Source organism: Sinocyclocheilus grahami, unplaced genomic scaffold (assembly GCF_001515645.1).
Source record: "Sinocyclocheilus grahami isolate Dianchi unplaced genomic scaffold, SAMN03320097.WGS_v1.1 scaffold120.1, whole genome shotgun sequence".
NCBI lineage: Eukaryota > Metazoa > Chordata > Actinopteri > Cypriniformes > Cyprinidae > Sinocyclocheilus > Sinocyclocheilus grahami.
In genome coordinates, this window is record NW_015505299.1 from 1,340,880 (window position 1) to 1,343,906 (window position 3,027).

At 34.1% G+C, this 3,027-nt stretch overlaps 1 protein-coding gene across 1 annotated transcript in view; it reads right to left on the reverse strand.

The window, feature by feature from the left end:
* The window catches only part of LOC107589785 (heterogeneous nuclear ribonucleoprotein Q-like), an 18,196-nt gene that overhangs the window by 9,054 nt on the left and 6,115 nt on the right, over positions 1–3,027 (reverse strand). The window contains exons 3-4 of the mRNA XM_016278314.1: positions 1,174–1,292; positions 892–1,005 (exon numbers count right to left, since the gene is read on the reverse strand). Coding sequence (XP_016133800.1) covers positions 892–1,005; positions 1,174–1,292 — 233 coding nt within the window. The remainder of the gene's footprint in view (positions 1–891; positions 1,006–1,173; positions 1,293–3,027) is intronic.

A 3,027-nucleotide genomic window follows, 5' to 3' on the forward strand; every position in this document is an offset into this window, starting at 1 on the left:
ACCAAAATTTGCCCCCTTGTACTGATTTTCAGGGGCGTTTTTGCCTTTTGAAAGACATATTTTACCTTATTAGATATATGCATCATGTTTTGTGTGAAATTCTTATTATTCTAATTGATTGATTAAACACAAGACATTATAGGCTATTACAAATCAAATTAAATCAGTATCAACAAAATCCATTTTTGCACTGAACAAGTAGCACAGAAGCTGCATCTAAAGCAGCATTTAGATGCATTTATACTAATTACAATTTCATAATTGTATGAGAAGAAAAATGAAATACATTTTTTTAAATACTTTGAATAAGAACTCAAAACTGCCAATAAGTGCTGGCAATTCAAGAGGCACGGAGTCAATCAACTGATTTGTTCAAAACTGATTCGTCTTTATGAATGGATTAATGATTTGTTCAAACATGTTGATTCACTCGGGAACTAAACACTGTGTTTACACAAAATGTATGCATTTGTAGAGTGTACATTTTAGGGATAGTGCACGAGTCAACTACTTCTACCCCAGCAATTAATTGATAAGTTAAAACACTACGCAAATTGATTCCCCCTTCCATGCAGTGTGCAATAATGACATGTATTGTCAATCACCTAAATCTCACTATGCAAATGCAGGTGACGGCACTGTCAATGTGAAACTGATATGATGCCGTATGCTTTAAGGTGAAGCCAAGTGCAATACTTTCATTATCTGGCAGTCTATTTTTGGTTTTTAATGCAAGCTCCAGTTGAGTGTTTTAATGAACTGAGCAATGGATGCATTGCATGCATGCATTTTTAAACATCTTCAAAACAGAATCTAACAGTAGTGCAGAATAAAACAGGCATCAGTCCCTCACACAAACTAGTAGTGCGTTTTAACGACTACAGCACTAACCTCTGTGCCGACGGTGGGCTGAACTCCAGCATGGGTCGACCCTGGAGGAGGACCGCCATACTTGCGCTGGCCTGTCGTCACATCAAGTGTATAGCCAGTTCTCTCGAGCAAAGCCTGTGAAGCAGAAAATAAAAACACTTGACCGTCAGACAGGTACTGGATCAATAGAAAAGAAAGCAGCAACACAAACAGCTACACAGAATGAACAATAGACAGACAGGTGGAACGATCATTCAACTTGGAGAACTAAAAAAACCTGACTAACTGGCTGCATAGACTTACTTTGATTTTGGCCTCATCTGGTCCTTTAGTGGAGTCTGACACTTTGGTCCCCTGTTTCTCCCTCTGCCTGTACGTCTTCATCACTCCACAGAGGAAGGCACTTTTATTCTGTTCAAAACATTAGCAATGGGTGAGCAGGTGTGTTTCAGGGCTAAAATAAAAACCAGGGCTCGGCAATAAGCAGTGATCAATGGCCCGGGACAGCGGACTCTTGTGTGTCTTCTCGTACTTGAACAGACAAATACAAGATGGACAAAGACGCTGTCTTCGTAAAGACAGTGTGTTATGTGTTAAAGGGACAGTTCACCCAGAAGTGAAAATTAGCCCATGATTTACTCACCCTCATGCCATCCTAGGTGTGTATGACTTTCTACTTTCAGACCAATACAATCGAAGTTATATTAAAAAATGTCCTGGCTCTTTCAAGCTTTATAATGGCAGTGAATGGGTGTTATTTTTTTAGAAAAATATCCATATTTAAACCTTTATAAACCGTAATCTCTAGCTAACTGGTACGCGTGTTCACGAGAGAGTGGCGTTCCAGCAATGACGTAGTATAATTATTCATAAATCGGTTGAAAATGACATGGACAGATGGACTTATGTTTGTGAAGCGATCTGGATCTGCGGTTCATCTCATTTTATAAATCAAATTGCACCGCTGAGAAAATGGATGTTAACTGACTACAAAGCACTGCACAAAACCGTGCAGCACCAGAAGTCACATTAATGTTTAGCAGTGTTCAATTCACTTGTATTTATTTATATTGAAACACCGTTTACTATTTCATGAAACTATCATATTTAATGAAGCACCCCTACAGGCCTATTATGTGAAGCGTAGGCTGCCGAACTGGTGACGTGAAAGGACTTTATCATATTACCATTTTTAATAATTATGCAGCATTATAAAAGTCTCTTATGCTCATCAAGCTTGCATTTATTTGATCACAAATACTGAAAAATCTGTAATAACACGAAATATTATTACAATATAAAATAATGTTTTTTCTATGTGAATCTCTGTTAAACTGTACTGTATTTCTGTGATGCGCAGCTGTATTTTCAACATCATTCCTCCAGTCTTCAGTGTCACATGATCTTCAGAAATCAGTATAATATGCTGCTTTATTATCAATGTTGAAAGTTGTGCTGCTTAATTTCGTTTGTTTGTTTTTTTTGGAACATGTGATACTTTTTTGGGGTTCATTGATCAGTTTAAAAGAACAGTATTTATTCAAAATAGAGATGTTTTCTAACAATATAAATCTTTACTATCACTATCAATTTAACAAATCCTTACTGAATAAAAAACTAATTTCTTAAAATATAAATTATATATATATATATATATATATATATATATACATACACTGACCTTAAGCTTTTGAACAATAGCGTATATTGTTACAAAAGTTATACTTTAAATAAATGCTCTTTTTTTTTTTTTTACATCAAAGAATCCTGAAAAAAGTATCACAGGTTATTAAAAAAATATATTAAGCAGCACAACTGTAATAAATCAGCATATTATACTGATTTCTGAAGATCATGTGACACCGAAGACTGGAGTAATGATGCTGAAAATACAGCTGAAAAAAAAAGTATATTAAAAAATGTTATCAAAGTTTTTGCAAAAACAAAATAGTAATATCAATTTAACAAATCCTTACTGAATAAAAAACTAATTTCTTAAAATATAAATTATATATATATATATATATATATATATATATACATACACTGACCTTAAGCTTTTGAACAATAGCGTATATTGTTACAAAAGTTATACTTTAAATAAATGCTCTTTTTTTTTTTTTTACATCAAAGAATCCTGAAAAAAGAATCACAGGT